This window comes from Panthera leo, chromosome C2 (assembly GCF_018350215.1).
Source record: "Panthera leo isolate Ple1 chromosome C2, P.leo_Ple1_pat1.1, whole genome shotgun sequence".
Lineage (NCBI taxonomy): Eukaryota > Metazoa > Chordata > Mammalia > Carnivora > Felidae > Panthera > Panthera leo.
In genome coordinates, this window is record NC_056687.1 from 108,921,419 (window position 1) to 108,937,743 (window position 16,325).

At 36.1% G+C, this 16,325-nt stretch overlaps 1 protein-coding gene across 1 annotated transcript in view; it reads left to right on the plus strand.

Moving 5' to 3' along the window:
- PLCH1 (phospholipase C eta 1) overlaps window positions 1-16,325 on the plus strand; it is a 190,532-nt gene that overhangs the window by 105,555 nt on the left and 68,652 nt on the right. Inside the window, exons 6-7 of the mRNA XM_042955821.1 lie at window positions 7,619-7,748; window positions 11,181-11,351. Of these exons, the coding sequence (XP_042811755.1) occupies window positions 7,619-7,748; window positions 11,181-11,351 (301 nt within the window). The remainder of the gene's footprint in view (window positions 1-7,618; window positions 7,749-11,180; window positions 11,352-16,325) is intronic.

A 16,325-nucleotide genomic window follows, 5' to 3' on the forward strand; every position in this document is an offset into this window, starting at 1 on the left:
CCTGAGCTGAAGTCAGACACTTAACCGACTGTGCCACCCCAGGTGCCCCTGTCTGTTTTTTCTTTTGTCACCTGTGCTTTGGTGTCATACTCAAGAAATGATTGTCAAATCCCATGCTATGAAGATTTTGTTCTCTTTTCTGTTAAGAGTTTTATTGTTTTAGGTCTTGCATTTATGTCCTTAATCCATTTTGAGTTAATTTTTGTGGATAGTGTTAGGTAGTGGTCCACCTTCATTCTTTTGCATGTTGATATCCAAGTTTTCCAGGCCCATTTGTTGAAAAGACTGTCCTTTTTCTATAAAATGGTCTTGGCAACCTTGTCAGAAATCATTTGACCATAGATGTGAGGGTTTATTTCTGAGCTGTTTTATTCTATTGGTTTATGTGTTTGTCTTCATACTAATACAACACTGTTTTGATTGTTGTAACTTTGAGATAAGTTTTGAAATCAGGAAGTGTGAGTCTTTCAAGTTTGTTCTTTTTCATGATGGTTTGGCTTCTCAGGGTCCCTTGGTATTCCATATGAATTTTAGGATTGGTTTTTCTATTTCTGCAGAAAAATGTCATTGGGATTTGGATAGAAATTTCATTGAATCTGTAGATTCCTTTAGTAGTATTGACATTTTAACTAAATTATCTTCCAATCCATGAACATCGGATGTGTTTTCATTTAGTTATGTCTTCTTAAAAATTTTCAGCAATGTTTTGTAGATTTCATTGTGTACATTTTTACCTCCTTTATTCCTATTTTATTATTTTGATGTGATTATAAATGGAATTGTTTTTGTAGTTCCTTCTCAGATTGTTATTGTTCATATATAGAAATGCAACCAATTTTTGTGTGTTGACTTTGTATCCTGCTATTTTGCTGAATTCATTTATCCTAACAGCTTTTGTTGTGGAGTCTATAAGGTTTTCTATATATAAGATCATACCATCTACAAACATAATTTTACTTCTTTCTAATTTGGATGCCTTTCCTTCCTCCCTCCCTCCTTCCTTCCCATTGCCTAATTGCTCTGGCTAAAACTTAGTACTGTGTTGAATAAAAATGGTGAAAGCTGGCACCCTTGCCTTGTTCCTGATTTTAGAGCAAGAGCTTTCAGTCTTTCATTATTGAATATGATATTTACTGTGTTTTTTTTCATATGTGGCTTTTAATATGTTGAGGTAGTTTTCTTTTGTTCCTATTGTGTTGAATGTTTTTATCATTAAAGGGTATTGAGTTTTGTCAAATCTTTTTTCTGCATTGATTGAGATGATCATGTGGTTTTTCCTTCAGTATGTTGATATGGTATATTACATTAATCCATTCTCATATGTTGAACCATCCTTATATTGCAGGAATAAATCCCTCTTGGTCATGGTGTATAATTCTTTTAGTATACTGCTGAATTTTATTTGCTAGTATCTTGTTGAGGATTTTTGCATGATTGTTTATTGGTCTGTATTTTTGTTTTTCTTGTAGTATCTTTGCCTGGGTTTATGAGGATAATGCTGGCCTCATAGAATGAGTTAGGAAATGTTCCCTCCTCTTTAATTTTTTGGGAAAATTTGAGGATTGGTGTTAGTTCTTTTAATGTTTGGTAGAATTTACCAGTGAAGCTATCAAGGTCAAGTATCAAGTTTTCTTTGTTGAAAAATTTTTGGTTACTGATTCAAGCTCCTTGCTAGTGATAGATCTGTTCATGTTTTGTTTTCTTTGTGGTTTAGTCTTTGTAGGTTTTGTGTTTCTAGGATTTGTCCATTTCATTTAGGTTATCCACTTTGTAAGCATGCAATTGTTCATAGTACTCTCTCTCTTTTTAAATGTTTGTTTATTTTTTAATATGAAATTTATTGTCAAATTGGTTACCATACAACACCCAGTGCTCATCCCAACAGGTGCCCTCCTCAATGCCCATCACCCCCTCTTACCTCCTTCCCACCCCCCATCAACCCTCAGTTTATTCTCAGTTTTTAAGAGTCTCTTATGATTTGGCTCCCTCCCTCTCCAACTTTTTTTTTTTTCCTTTCTCCTACCCCATGGTCTTCTGTTAAGTTTCTCAGGATCCACATAAGAACGGATAAAGAAATTGTGGTTTATATACACAATGCGATACTACTTGGCAATGAGAAAGAATGAAATATGGCCTTTTGTAGCAACGTGGATGGCACTGGAGAGTGTTACGCTAAGTGAAATAAGTCATACAGAGAAAGATACCATAGTACTCTCTTTAAATCCTTTTATTTCTGTAGAATTGGTAATAATGTTCTCACTTTTGTTTCTGATTTTAGTATTAATTTGAATTCTTTCTCTTTTTTTTCAAAGAAACCTACATTTTATTTCAATGATTTTTTTTCTCTGTTGTTTTCTTTCTCCATTTCATTGCTCTTTCCTCCAATCTTTCTTATTTTCTGCCTTTTCTGCCAGCTTTGGATTTTTAAATTTTATTTACTTATTTATTGCTAGTTTTGGATTTAGTTTGTCCTTTTTTTTCTAGTTCCTTAAGTGGTAAAGTTAAATGTTAATTTGAGACCTTTCTTAAATTTTATTTTTCATCTTTAAAAACATTTATTTTTAATTGAAGTATAGTTGACATGCCGTTACAGTAGCTTCAAGTGTATTTCTTATTTTTGAATGTAAGCATTTATAGCTGTAAATGTCTCCCTTAGCACTGCCTAAGTTTATATGTTGTTTCCATTTTCATTCATCTTTAAGTATTTTCTAATTTCTTTTATGATTTCTTCTTTGATCCATTGGTTATTTAAAAGTATATTGTTTAACTTCCATAATTTTGTAAATTTTCTTAGTTTCTTTTTGTTATTGATCTCATCCCATTGTGGCCAAAGAAGATACTTTGAATGATATGTGTGTTTAAAATTGGAGACTTAATTTAGGCATACAATATTATCTATCCTGAAAAATGTTCTCTGTGTGCTTGAGAAGAATGTGTATGCTGCTGTTATTGTTGGTTCAAGTGTTCTGTACATGTCTGTTAGACCTAGTTGGTTTATTGTGTTGTTTATATTCTCTATTTCCTTACCTTCCATGTGGTTTTTCTATACTTTATTGTGAGTGGGATATTGAATTCTCCAATGATTACTGTAGAGCTGTCTATTTCCCCTTCAATTCTGTCAGTTTTTGCTTCATATATTTTGATTTGTCATTAGATGTGTAATTGTTATAATTGTTATATTTGAAACTTTTATCAACATATAATGTCTGTTTTTATCTTTTAGAAACATTTTTTGATTTAAAGCTTATTTTGTCTAATATTAGTAAATCCACCTCTGGTCCGTTTCCATTACTATTTGCATGTAGTATCTTTTTCCATCATTTCACTCTCAACCTGTGCATGTTTTTGGATCTTAAGTGAATCTCTTGTAGACAGCATATAGTTGGATCATGTGTTTTAATCCATTCTACCAATCTCTGTGTTTTGATTGGAGAATTTAATCCATTTACATTTAAACTCCTTACTGATAAGGAGGGATTTTCTTCTCTCATTTTGCTGTTCACTTTCTATATGCGTTATAACTTTTTTGTCTTTTGTTTCCTGCATCTGCATTACTGTCTTTTTTGTTTAGTTGATACTTTTATAGTGAAATTTTAAATTCCTTTCTCATGTCCTTTTATACATTATAGCTGTTTTCTTTATGGTTACAATGGGGGTTACATTTAACATCATAAAGTTCTATTCTAATTTGAATTTATACTAGCTTAGCTCAATAGCTTTTTGAAACTGATTTCGTTTGCCCGTGTTTACTGGCAATAGAAAGTTTTCGTGTTTGAATTAACCGGGTTGACAGCTGAGGGATTTCATATTCTGAAAGTATGCTATTTGGAAAGCAAATGTACCCCAGAATTGCACAGGGAATAATTTTATAAGATATATAGAAACAGTTGATGCTTGTGTCAGTGAGGAGAGAAAAGGACAGAGGAAATTAATAATAAAGAAGCTGATGTCAAAAATAGAATAGTTATGTTGAATCAGAGGACAATCCTCATACATATTTGTCAGGATTTGATAGGGTTGTAGGTAATATTTTAATAACAGAATAATATCTTTGGTTGGACATACATTTAATTACATTAGTTGAGGACAACATTACAAATAGGCCTGAAAATTTCAACTGTGAATGAATAATGAGAATAATGAATCTTAAGTGGCTGTATGAAAAAAATCCCTCCAGTGTAAAATGTAATTCAGGTTATTTCTGGAATATGGCCATGTTTCATGGAGGTAGATGCATTACTCATGTCTATTAATAGCAATATAGTGTTTTGTTTAAGGACTAGTATTGCACTGCCTGGGATTTGGCCCCAATTCTGCCATGTACCGGGTAACTTTGGATAAGTAACTTAAACTCTTTTGCCTTAGAGTCTTTGTCTGTCACATGGTAATGGTGTTAATCATAGTGTGTGCCTTATGTAGTTGTGTGAAGATCAAATGAATTGATGTACACAAAGTGTTTAGAACACTGTCCAGCACATATTAAGCACTCATAAATAATAGCTACTATTTTATTGCTGAAGAGAGGTAAGGACTGGCAAATCTTTTGCTTTCCTCTTGAGATTAAGTCTGAAATCTCAGTGGCCCCAGCATGAAAGCCTCAGCATTTTTCTCCGCCAGTCCATTCTCCTTCATGATTTCCCCACCTTATCTCTTGACCCCACAGGAGAAATTATTACCTCTGGAAGACTTTGGGCAGTCTCGAAAGGATGTTGTCAACTGAAAGTTTACACCTTCCCAGTAAATCAGGGGCCCTGCAAACTGTAGCCTGTAGGCAAATGTGGCCTAATGCCTTTTTTATATGTGGTCCTGAGCTAAGAAATGGTTTTCAGTGATTGGAAAAATAAAATCAAAAGAAGAATATTTTGTGAAATTCTGCTGAAAATTATCTGAAATTTAAATTTCAGTGTCCGTAAATAAAATTGTATTGGAACATAACAATGCCAATTAATTTATGTGGTGCTTATAGCCTCTTTTGTGTCACAATAGCAGAATTGAGTAGTTGCAGTTGAGAGCTGCAAAGCCTAAAATATTTACTATCAGGCCTTTTCCAGAAAAAGTTTGCCCAACCCTATGGTAAATACTACCATTCAATACTTAGAATTTCCTTTAACTTTCTGATAGAAAATTCTAGGCCATAACTTTCATTCGGTTTTTACTATCCCAGTTTTTCTTTGCAGAATGATTGTTTCTCTTCTTAAACTCATCCTGTATGGTGATGTGAATCATTAATTTAGAGCTTTCTTGAGTACTCATATCTTAATTATGAAGAATAGCTTTAAGATATCAGAATACTTTTACCTGTAATTGTATACCATGTGTACTGTTACTGGGAGAGAATGGTTTTTCCTTTCATAGAATCTTAGAGTTGGAAGGGACTTCAAGGTCATCTAGTTGTGTTCACTGACATTATAGATGAGGAAATGCAAGGCCCAAGAGGTGTGCCATAAGTGAACACTGTCACAGTGCCAGGTCAGCAGAATCAGGACTAGTGTCTGTTTCTCAGTTGGATTCTACCTCTATGTCTTACCAATCCCATATTCCCTAAACCAATTGTCAAGGCCAGTTTATATGTTGACACTGAAGGCCTTATAGACACAGGCCTATCCTAGGGTTTGTACTGGCAGGATACTCATATTTAGGGTTTGCTTGTCCTTGACTCTTCTCTGGAGAAATCTTTGAGAGGCTTTGGTAAGGAAGTATAAAATAAAAGGATGAAAATATGACTGCTCTTGGACTCATTTCATGACTTCTTTGAACACAGAGCAGTGTCCACAGTCATAAGAAATAGAGATGGATGGAGACTGTGTGTCCAGAAAACAGAAAAAAAAAATGAGATTCAGGTATTTATTAATAATTGGCCCAAATGTTTCACTCTTTTGATTCTTCAGTTATTTTTACCCTAGTCCTGGGTCACCTGTTAACTTCCAGATGTCATGTATAATGAGGTCCTTCTATGAGAAGTTGAATTATAAAGAACTGGGCTGGTTATTTTCCAATGTTATAAAGGGAACAAAATGTGAAACAAGGTATTTACAGTGTTTAGGTATTTAAATCTAGAAGAAATAAGTCTTTATGGTTGTTTTTACTTCCTGAGGTCCTATCTCCTACAATCATAATTTGAATTGCCTAAGAAATGTAAATATGCTATGTTATACTTTTAGTATTTTGACTTAATATGAAAATCAGTTTGATATCATCTTCTTGAGGCAAATATTATCCATTTCCCCCTCTCTCACCTGCTCTCATTCTCCTATTTGTTGGTTTTAAACCTATGCCTTCCCTTACTTTGATTTTCTGGTTTCTTTCCACCACCTTTATTCCCCTTCAAATTTTGAAGCCCAGTTTGGTTTTCTAAGTGTGCACATGATTCCTGCTTTCTGCAGTTTACCCCCAATAACTATGAGTCATCCATTTTTAAAAAATATTTATTTATTTATTTTGAGAGAGGCAGAGAGAGAGAGAACGTGAGCTGGGGAGGGGGAATAGAATCTGGAGCAGGCTGCATGCTGTCAGGGCATGGGGCTCAGTCTCTCGAACCCTGAGATCATGACCTGAGGTGAAATCAGAGTTGGATGCTTAACTGACTGAGCCCCCCAGGTGCCCCTTGAATTATTCATTTAAAAAAAAATTCAGATCACCCATTGGTTACCATTTATTCTGCTTCCTCATGATGTGAAACAACCCGAGTCACTCCCCCTGAGGGTTTTTTTAAAACCTCAGGTCACATGATGTAAATCTTCTGTATCTAAACTCAGCTTCATACCCTCAGTCACTGAATATCCTACCTGCAATTTGAGCGTAACCTCTAACATATGAGGTTTGCTTTTGATTTAGAAATTTGAGGCTCTTAGGTAAGAACCTTCCAAGCTAGTGATATGGAGATGAATATAGTATAGAGACAGATCTGCTGTATAGGAGACAAGAATACTAGACTAAGTTTCCAAAAATGTGGATCTCTTACTAATTTATCCTTAACAAATTTCTGCTGGGGGGCCTGGGGGGCCTGGGGGGACGGAGTGTGTTGGATTCTGCACTGACATCGCGGAGCCTGCTTGGGATTCTCTCTCTCCCTCTCTCTCTGCCCCTCCTCTGCTTGCTCTCTCTTTCTCTAAGTAAACCAACATTTTTTAACAATTTCTCTTCCTCTAGCTTTATATCCTCATCTGAACAATGAGCAGATTGAACTAGACAGTTTCTAAATGTAGGAGTGGACAGAGAAAGGGGAACTGAAAAAATTGTCTAGTGTGGGGTATTGTGAAGGTAAAAATACGCTAACTGGAAGGTCATAGAGGAGGAAGATAAGGCCTAAATTTGGTATATTTGAGGTTTCATCACATCGTATTCCTTTACAGATTGGGTAAAAATGTGTGAGTTAAACAAACTCCCAAAAGAACTTGGTTTGACTCTCATTTCAAAGTGAAGGGAATCACCTCCAAGCACCCATTCCCCTGTTGCCTGTTGTCACTGGTAGCAGATCACTAGTCCATGGATTGCAGGCAGGGCCTTCTCCAGAGAATTTCTTCTCAAGCTCTGTGTTAATGATAAATGTCCTTGTGAGTATTCTGTGAGAGCAGTTTTTATTTTTATGAAAAAAGTGTTTCTCTTGACCTTTCTTCATGTGGGTAAAGCAGACCTTTGAGGAAGCTGATAAGAATGGTGATGGCTTATTGAATATTGAAGAGATACACCAGTTGATGCATAAACTAAATGTCAATCTGCCCCGAAGAAAAGTCCGACAAATGTTTCAGGTATGTTTTCACAAATGGGTTGGCTTTTTGTAAAATACACGTTGCATATTATTGATGTACTTAGATATTTCAAAGGCTATTTTGTTATGTTGGAAGTTGGTATCACCTGCTCTGTAGCGTTTTATTTTTCTTTGATGAAAAGAGAGGCGTTTTGTTTCATGAAGGAAAAAAAGACTTCCTAAACTTAGCATGTGTCCACAGTTTCACTTCCTAAAATGCTTTTTTATTGTTGCTCTTTTCAGAGAGTAATTATAAGACTACCTGGCACTTAGATATTGGAGCAAACTCCATGAAGTCCCTTCGAGAGGGTGATAACATCTCATGTGCCTACCTCACAGAGCTCTTGTGAGGATCAGAGTAAAGACTTAGTAACATGAAAAAAACAGCACTTATTAAGTTCTCAAGAGACTCTGTTTTGTTTCAGAGGAGTTTAAGATTTAGAATCCATGATTCTCAGAAGTGCTACATCACTCCTAGCATTTCGGGAGCTCTCCAGAAGTTCATTCAACTGCCTGTTGGTATTAGATGAGATGCCCTTTCCCTGTTGGTCAGTCCTTGAGGAAAATCCTTGGGCCCAGACTTACTCTGTGGCACCCAGCTGGGATTGCACTTAGTCCTCTGTCTGAGGTGCAGAAGTGAGCTCTGTTAAGTGGGTGCAAAGACAATGTTAGATTATAACTAACAGCTAATATATTAATTTAGGAAGTGCCCTTATGTGGAGATAAGTCATAACCACAATCCATGGTTTGCGATAATTTTCTTTTCCAAGTGATATTTTGTATCTGGGTGATATTTTGTACATATAAAAATAAGCAGAAGGTGTGAAATTGTGTGATGGTTAATGTTTTGTGTTTCCTTTGTTTTCTAACCATTTGTCCTTAGAGGTGGGAAGGGCACAAATGACATGAGGGATGAGGGGCAGTGAGGAATGGTGGAGGCTGGCTCCATTCCGTGACCTCTTACAGTGGGCCTGTGCTTGGGAAGCTCTTGGCTGGACACGGTTTGCAGCGAAGGGAAGTTGGTCCCGTTGCACTGGAGAACAACATAAGAGAGAGGAAAGAAGACGAAGGAATATGCTGTAGAAGGAACCCTGGAGATGGAGTGAGGGACTTGGGAGGGGAAATGTGTTGTCACAAAGAAAGTGAACTGTCCTTCAACTTAATGGGAAGTTTTGCCATGTTCCTGGTACTTCCTGTGACATCTCACTTTTGCTCGTTGTGAGCCCCACACTCCCATCTGTTCCTTTTCATAGAAAATGCTCATTGTACTGAAGAGTAGCTGCTGATTAAATCAGAAGGCCCAAGCTTAAAGAGAAAGGCAAAGCCTATACTTGCAAAAATAATGATGTGAGAGTACTTTTTGGAAATAAGATAAAGAAATAAGCTATTGATCTATTTTTACTTATATGTTTTCCCCCTTCAGACACCTTTTAATTTCTTTTAAAAATTATTTTAAATGTTTATTTATTTGTGAGAGAGAGACAGAGAGACAGAGACAGAGCATGAGTAGGGGAGGGGCAGAGAGAAGGAGACAACAGAATCTGAAGCAAGCTGAGCTGTCAGCACAGAGACTGACGTGGGGCTCAAACTCATGATCCATGAGATCATGACCTGAGCCGAAGTAGGACACTTAACTGACTGAGCCACCCAGGTGCCCCAACACCTTTTTATTTCTAATGCACTAAACATTGTAGAGGGTAAATCAGGAAATGTTTGTGTCAAATGTTTTATGCATTTTAAGTAAATCCTTTAGACAAACTTTAAGAAAACATCAGGGGGGTCTTTTTGTGACCTTTAGGTTTAAAGACTTATCAAGCCAGAAGTGATAGAACATTTCTAGATAGAACATTTCCACTGTAGGTCTTCCATCTAGCAGGGTTGTGTAAATGCCCTTCATGGGAGTGAGAGGACCAAAGATCTTAGCATTGTCTCAGGAACATTCTTCTTCTGGCTGAATTGCTGGTACAGACATTGAAGCCTTTCTAGAGGTTTCTTTGCTTTTGTTATTGTAGAGCTAGATTCAACTAAAATTTTTTAAAATAATCTATTCAGTTACGGATAGCTCCTTGTGAAGTCTTTAGATGCTGTTGTTTAATGTGAGAGTTTTACTGTTCTTAATTGTTACAGCATTTACAAGGAAGTTGAAAAATGTTTCTTCTCTGTATCCAGGGTTAGATACTTTGAAACAAAATTAGGACAGAAATTTGAACAGTAGACCCAGTTTCTTAAAATGCGGTGATTCTACAAACAAGCATCTCATACAGCAAAAATGTGGATATTTTATACACCATTCTCCTTCTACCTTTAAAAGGATAGAAGGCAACAGCAATCTGCCCTATAACGAAACTGTGTATGATTTAAATATTGGCTAAAGTGTGTGTTCATAATTGTCCCAAAGCTAACAAAGTTTTTTAAAAAATCTATCTTTTATGAACATGTTGACTTTCAAAGCTATGTTTAAACCCCCTACATCTGAGTATATGTCATAAAACCCATGCATTTCAACTTGCCATTCATTCCCTGTCAGTTTTGGTTCGGTTACAACTGTGTTCATTTAAAATGAAGATCATGTAAATAGATTTGTTGCTCATAACATATCCCCAACAATTTTAGTGTTTTCTGGCAAATTCAGCCAATCAGAAGGAAGATACATGGTGAAAGATTCTTACTCAATAATTACTAGAAACAAATTATTTCAACTAGAAATCAGTCTAAATGGATTTTTCAGACTTCTGTGGAGAGGAAACAAGGAGGTTTCAATGATTCTGATAGCTGTAAGAACAGTAAACTACATCTGTCAAATTAGGAGGGATTCTGTTATATTTAAAAACTGTATTGATTGGATTACATTCAGAAGCTGGTTAGAGACTGGTATTTTCATAATGTGTTGGATATTTTTTCCTCTTTTGTTCATGATTCATTTTCTCCAAGATTTCTTTTTCATTAGTTTCTTCAAAAGATCAGCTTTTGGTTTAATTGCTCTCCCTTTGCTGATGTATCTATTTGGTTCTTTATTTCATTGCTTTTTGCTTCTGATTATAATTTTTTTCCTTATATTTTCTTTAGCTTAATTTTTTCTAGCTTTTTGAGTTGAATTATTATCTATTTTTAATCTACCTTGCTTTCTAATAAATTGAAAACTTCGTTTTCCTCTAATTACTTTTTTTTAAAGCTTTCTTTTTTGGCTTATAAATTTGCTGTGATCAGAGAAATTGGTTTTTATAAGGTTGATTGGTTATAACATGAAACTTTTTTTGTGGCCTAATAAATAGTCATTTTTCAAATGGTTCCATGTGTGCTTTAAAAGAATGTGTTTACCATTTGTGATACGTGTTCTAGCCTTTTTATAGTAAATATTACTTCTCAGCATCTCTGTACTGAATTTCCTATTTCAAACTCTCACACTGCCTTGTTTATTCTATGCCTCTTTCAGGAAGCTGATACAGATGAGAATCAGGGAACTTTGACATTTGAAGAATTCTGTGTTTTTTACAAAATGATGTCATTGAGACGGGACCTTTATTTGTTGCTCTTGAGCTACAGTGACAAGAAAGATCACCTAACTGTGGAAGAACTGGCTCAGTTTTTGAAGGTGGAACAAAAGGTATCATTAGACTGTTGAATTACATGTTTACTCAAAAATATTTATGAATATACAGGCTTCTTCTGCTGTTGGATATAGGTATACCTTATTTTTAGGATAGATGGGTAAATATCACAATTCCACACACACAAAATCTTATTTATGAGTTATTTATAACATGTTTCTAGCAGCTTTTAAGAGGGTGTGATAAATTGAACACTTGTGTAATTTTTTACCTTAAATATGTTGAGTGTAGAAATGCACATTTTTCCACAAAGTAACGGATGTTAACTCATGTGTTTCATTGTACATATAATGGTTATGTTTTCTTTATAGTAATAATATATAGGTATTTGTTAACTATGACATAATTCTTTTTTTTTTAACTTTTTAAAAGTGTTTATTTATTGAGACTGGGAGAGAGAGAGGGAGGGAGGGAGAGAGAGAACCCTGGAGCAGTCTCCATGCTATCAAGCACAGAGCCCGACATGGGGCCTGAACTCAGGAACCGTGAGATCATGACCTGAGCCGAAATCAAGAGTCAGACGCTTAACCGACTGAGCCACCCAGGAGGTCCAACTATGACATCATTTTTAGCTAGCAATCTAGTAATTCGTTGATAACTCTGATAGAAAATTGACATTCGATTATATGAGAAGACTAAGTAAATTAAGTCCTGATTAGCAAAGATAATCCCTAAATATATTTAAAACAAGAGTTTTGATTTTAATACTATGTAGGGTCAACTGTGGTCAACAAAGCTGGTCTTCTCATACTACTTTTTTTTATATTGCCTTCAACTCTGTTTCTCACTAAAGTAGAAGAATAAGTGAGTGATTGAGGGGGTGTTAGCTTTATTGAGTATTATTTGACCAATAAAAATTGTGTATGTTTAAGGTGTACAATGTACGGTTTTGATATAACTGTAAAATGATATAACAGTAAAATGATTACTACAATCAATCTAATTAACATTCATCACCTCACACCGTTCTGATTTGTGTGTGTGTGTGGTGAGAACACTTAAGATCAACTCTCTTACAAATGCCAAGTATATAATGCAGCATTATTAACTGTGGTCACCATGCTATACATTAGATTTCCAGAACTTCTTCCTGTTTAACTGAACTTTTATACTCTTTGACCAACACCCTCCCATTCCCCCCAGTCCCTGTCAACTGTCACTCTACTCTGCTTTTATGATTTTGACTTTTTTAGATTCCACTTACCAGTGAGATCATGCATTTATCTTTCTGTGTCATTTCACATAGGATAATTTCCTCTAGGTTTTAAATATGTCACAAATGGTGGATATGATTTAATCACTCATGCTTACATAATGGGACATCTACCAAGACCCCTAAACCATGAGGTTTGGAGGGCTTCTGGGTTGGCGAAGCTACATGGGTGGACTGGGAAGCGGAAGGGGTATGCCCTGAGAGGGCACAGATGCTCTGAACACCTTCCCCCAGGCTATTCCTGAGTTGTACACTTTGTAGTAAACCAGTCCTAGTAAATAAAGCACTTTTCTGAGTTCTGTGAGTCATTCTAATGAATTATGGGAACTGACAGAGACTTTTCCTTGACTAAACTCTAGATAGGCTTTTCTGAGTCCTTTTTTGACTAGGCCCTGTTGTTGGGCCTTGTCCTCAAGAGTCCAGCTGTAGCAAGAATCCTGCTAAGACTCTTTAACCAAACCCCACATCCTTGATATCTGATCAGCTCGATTTCTGATAAAATTCCCTATCTTTCACCATCTCCCACGTGATATCTGATCACTTTCTTTCCTTCAGCAAAGAACCCTGTTAGGTAGGGTTAGCCAGAATCCCACTTACCTCTAATGTTCCCTCCACTCCACCCTGATCCTTGCTATAAATCCCCTTGTCCATCCTGTATTTGGAACTGAGCCAGTACTGAGTTCTCTTTTCCCCTATTGCAATAGCTACTGATTAAAATATGTTTTTCTTGCTTTAACTACTGTCTAGGTCTGTTTTTTTCTTTGATAGAGCCCCTAAATTTGTAGTAGGCCAAGCGGAAATGGGGGAAGCCTGAACACCTCATTTGCAGCTGGCATCTGAGATGGGTCAGTCTATGGGACTGAACACTTAACCTGTGGGGTCTAATGCTAACTCCAGGTAGTTAGTGTCAGAACCAAATTGTGTTGTTGGACACCCAGTTAGTGCTGGAGAATCTAAAACCTGGTTGGTGTCAGAAAAAAAATATACTAGATGTGGTAATGATTTACTTTACCCCATTCCACAGTCACACACATTTTAGGAATAAGAGATTCAGATGTAATGAATTTTGATGTTGCTTTCTTAAGGATTAAGTGTTAGCAAAATGCTTGTATCAGAATCAGTTATTTTAATTAGTTTGCTAATTTGGCAAAGGGAGCAATTCTCCATTAACAAAGTTAGCTATAATACAGGTAGAACACAAGATGGAATAAAAGATTTATTGTTTTGCCCAGAAAATATGCTCTTCTACCTACATCTCTACTCCTCTGTTCTCTGCTCTGGTAACTACTTTTTCCACTCTCACCTGGAGAGCTCCTCTAATACAGAAGAAAGAACATTAGACCAGGGGCCTACGAGACCTGTATTCCACATCTTACAAGCTTTTTTGGCTGGAGGATCTTGGGCAGATCATTCATTATCATTTCTGAGCCTTTGTTTCCTTATCTATAAAAGGGAGCTTACATCTACCTTTCCTATCTCACAGTGTCAACTTGGACATTGATCGTAATGATGAATGTGAAGGCCCTTTGACATAGATGTTCAGAAGCACAGCAATGTGACAAATTAAAATTACAATATTTAAAGCTACTGACTTCAAGTTCATTTGGACAAGTGGAAGTAACCTAGTCCATTTGAATAGCAATAGCGGATGTCACTTGCTAAGGGGCATGTGTTTCTGTCCTCCTTTTGGTTACATTGACATTCAACCAGTAGACTTAATTGGGGAAAACAGAAGCCAGTGTTCTATGACATCTGCTTCTGGTGGATAATTACCTGTATCCAGTTTAATTTTCTAAATTAACTCGAAGCTACATATGGGTGTACTCTGAAAGAAAGTTTTAAAAAATTATCATATATCGAGATGCATAAACCATAAAGGAAAATATTAATGTCTTGAAGCTTTAAGTTTATATGTGGTCCAATTTATCAAATGCCATAAAGTTAATGTCTAGCACAAACTAGGTATTTGTAACACACAAAGGGAAAAATAGTGAAATTCCTTAATATGGAAAGTACTGTCACAGGCAGTTGAGGGGAAAAAAATGAATACCCAATAGAAACACAGGCAAAACATTTGAAACATGAAAAATTTCATAAAAACTCAATAAACCTATGAAATTTCACCCTTCATTAGTAATTCAAATATATATAACAAAATGAAAAGACCATTTTCCACTCACCAGACATATAAAAGTTAAAAAAAAATACTATCAAACGTGGTATCCATTTCTTAGATTTCTAGTGAAGTTGTGGAAGGTATAATCTTTCCATCAGATAGTTTAATTATTAAATTTTATATAATTTATAAGACTTTGACCAATTTGTTTTACTTCTAATAGTTCATTCTAAGGAAATAATTGTGTACAGAAAAAAAAAAGGATGTAAAGTACGTTTTATTTATTTATTAAAAAGTTTTTTTTGTTAATGTTTATTTTTGAGAGAGAGAGAGCGAGAGACAGACAGAAACAGAGAGTGAGTCAGGGAGAAGGGGTGGGCAGAGAGAAGAAGAAACAGAATCTGAAGCAGGCTTCTGGCTTTGGGCTGTTAGCACAGAGCCTGATATGGGGCTCAAACTCACGAACCACAAGATCATGACCTGAGCTGAGGTCCGACGCCTAACTGACTGAGCCACCCAGGTGCTCCACTTGTGCATTTTATTTTATTTATTTTTAAATTTTTTTTAAGGTTTATTTATTTTTGAGTGAAAGAGAGTGTGAGTGGGAGAGGGGCAGAGAGAGAGAAGGAGATACAGAATTGGAAGCCGGCTCTGAGCTGTCAGCACAGTGCCTGTCATGGGGCTCGAGCTCACCAGTCATGAGATCATAAACTAAGCCGAAGTCGAACACTTAACCGACTGAGCCACCCAGGTGCCCTTTGTGCATTTTAAAATAGAGAAAAATTGCTCCCTCTCTCTCTCTGCCCCTCCCCTGCTCGTACTCTGTCTCTTTCTCTCAAAAATAAATAAAACACATTAAAAAAATTAATAGAGAAAAATTGGACACAATCTAAAATGTGCAGCATCAGAGTCATTGGTTAAGAGTTTTGTGGGATTTTGAATTTTAAAATGGGATTTTCACAATGGAGCAAATTGGAGGCAATTTGACCATTCATATGGCAGTAATTCATTCATTTCTGATGGCATAAAATTGGTGTAGACATCAGAGTATTCAACTTACAGATTTACTCAGTTGTGAAATAAAATATCACTGCTGGCCATATGTGATGTCAGAGATGATCTGAAATCAAATATTGGCCCATGGATCAGACTTTTATTTCACTGAAGTCCTCTGAAAATTGAATTTATACCTTTGACAGGTCCAAATGCTGTTTGATTACGTCTTTCATTTTTAAAACATGTATGTGCTAAGAGAAATTCTCTCTGTCTTTTATATCCATGAAGAAGTGCCAATTAGAAGAGACCAGCTGGCTGACATTTCTCTTTCATTCTTCCTTGCAACCACAGATAAAGATCACTGACATCCGCTAGCTTGTGATTCCAGAGTACTAGGTTTGGTTGAGGTTTTTTGGTTTCATTTTCCCCCCTGTGTTTGCCAAAAGGCAGTCTATGTCTCCTCCAGATTTACTCTCCATTTACCATCAGTCTATGTCTCCTCCAGATTTACTCTCCATTTACCGTCACTGGGGCGGAATGTGTTTCGTATTCAGTGCTTTTTCAGAGTTTTGGTTCCGGAGCTATAATTGGATTTCATTCCCCCATCCCCCTTGACAGCCTTTCTTAACAAGCCTCTACTCTCTT